The 1,783-nt window shown below is 38.0% G+C and overlaps 1 protein-coding gene across 1 annotated transcript; it reads left to right on the forward strand.

Moving 5' to 3' along the window:
• The first annotated feature begins 711 nt into the window (after positions 1–711).
• Positions 712–1,371, forward strand: LOC145127705 (uncharacterized). The gene has a single exon (XM_079062854.1). It carries the CDS (start codon positions 712–714, stop codon positions 1,369–1,371), a length of 660 nt encoding a protein of 219 aa, XP_078918980.1.
• Positions 1,372–1,783: the final 412 nt, after the last annotated feature.

Below are 1,783 nucleotides of genomic sequence, written 5' to 3' on the forward strand. Positions count from 1 at the left end.
AACCGGGTTTTTCCAAAACCCGGCCGGTTCAATCCGGTTCAGAAATCAATGTAAAACTGGTGATAGTTGAACCGCTCCCTCCTCCGATTCCCGGTCCAACCGGTTCGACCGGCCGGTTCAAACCGGTTTTTAAAACACTGGATAAAATAATGATGAACTTTATCCTGACATTTCATGGTGAACTACACACATCAGTCATGGGAAATAGCGCCGCCCAAGCTACTCTTATTTTATAATTTAATGTGTAATGTTTTGTCCTATAAATAGATGATCTTCTTGATCAATCCATTAAGCTTTTCCACGTCTGATATCTTTTCTCTGTGTAATCGTTATATCAATACAGAAGTCTCTTTATCAAGATTATCTTTCATACTTAGTTGTTCATCACGTTCTAACCTGGTCTTGAATGCAATCCTTGTTACGATTCAACTAAAGTTTTATTTACTTGCTTATGTTTTAAGTAAACTTGCTGCTATATCTCTTCCTTATTATTCCGCAATCTAGTCATTGTTGAGCTTCACTAAAAGATCCATTAATTCCGCACTTATCTTAATATCATTCAAATATTAAACCCTCTTTTTTCTCAACAATTGGTATCAGAGCCATAATGGTTGCTTTTTATTTTTCTTTAAAAACAAAATTCGTTTTCAAAAGAAGAACTCTGATTTAAAAGTTTTCTATACCACTTAGCTCATTATTTTTAAAGGAAATATGGCGCAAACTTACTCTTTATATATATGCAACAATGTTGGAGGTTCTAAAAGAGCTCCAAGACTTGTTGCAAGTGAATATCATCACTGGTCTCAACGTATGGAAAGATATTTAAAAAGACTAGATAAAGAAGTTTGGAGATTTGTTGAAAAAGGACCACATGTACCTGTCCTTACTCCCATTGTTGTTGATGACGCTCAAGTCAGACTTGGAGGTGGTCAAGTAGCCATGACCAGACCTACCAACGATGACATAAGCAAGATGGAGAAATATGAAATTGCTTTCTATGAAATCTCTTGTGGAGTTCCACCTGACAGTTTTGATCTTATCATCAACTGTAAATCAGCAAAAGAAATATGGGATGTTCTTAAAAATCTTTATGAAGGTACAAAGCAAGCTCAAGAAAAAAAGCTAACAACTACTCTAAACGAGTTCAACAGGTTTAAAGCTCTTCCTGGTGAAAGTCTCGATGACTCCTTAAAAATATTCAACCTCATCGTCACCAAACTCTCGAATGCAGGAATCACTCTTAGTTATCACGAAACAAGCCTGCAGTTTCTAAATGGCTTGGGAAAACAATGGACAATGACGAAGATGACAGTTCAAGGAGATAGCAAAACCAAAACTCTTTCGTTGTACAAAATCTACGGTGAACTATAAGCTCAGGAGTCTACGGTGACGAAGGACTGCATGGATCTAGGCGGACCACTCGCCTTAGTCGCCCACTCACCGCAGACTACCAACCCATCTCATCAGTATCATCATACCGTAAAAACACCATATCAAACTTCATATGACGACACATTGCATTCATATGAACCAAAAACGCAACACGATGATGAAGAAGCTTTTCAACAAGCATTAGCCCTTGTTAGCCAACAGTTCAACAGACTCCCTCATCTCAACTACCGTAAAAACCAACACTTTACAAGACCTCCATTTAACCACAACTATCGTCCTCAAAACAACTCGACCTCGGTTTGATGTCGAACATCCCTATGTACCACCTGACATGAACTTTCACTTCCCAATCAATGACAAGACCTATCCCGAACACATTCGATGTCATTTT

This window comes from Lactuca virosa, chromosome 1, assembly GCF_052849685.1.
Source record: "Lactuca virosa cultivar CGN04683 chromosome 1, Lactuca_virosa_CGN04683_v6, whole genome shotgun sequence".
Classification (NCBI taxonomy): Eukaryota; Viridiplantae; Streptophyta; class Magnoliopsida; order Asterales; family Asteraceae; genus Lactuca; species Lactuca virosa.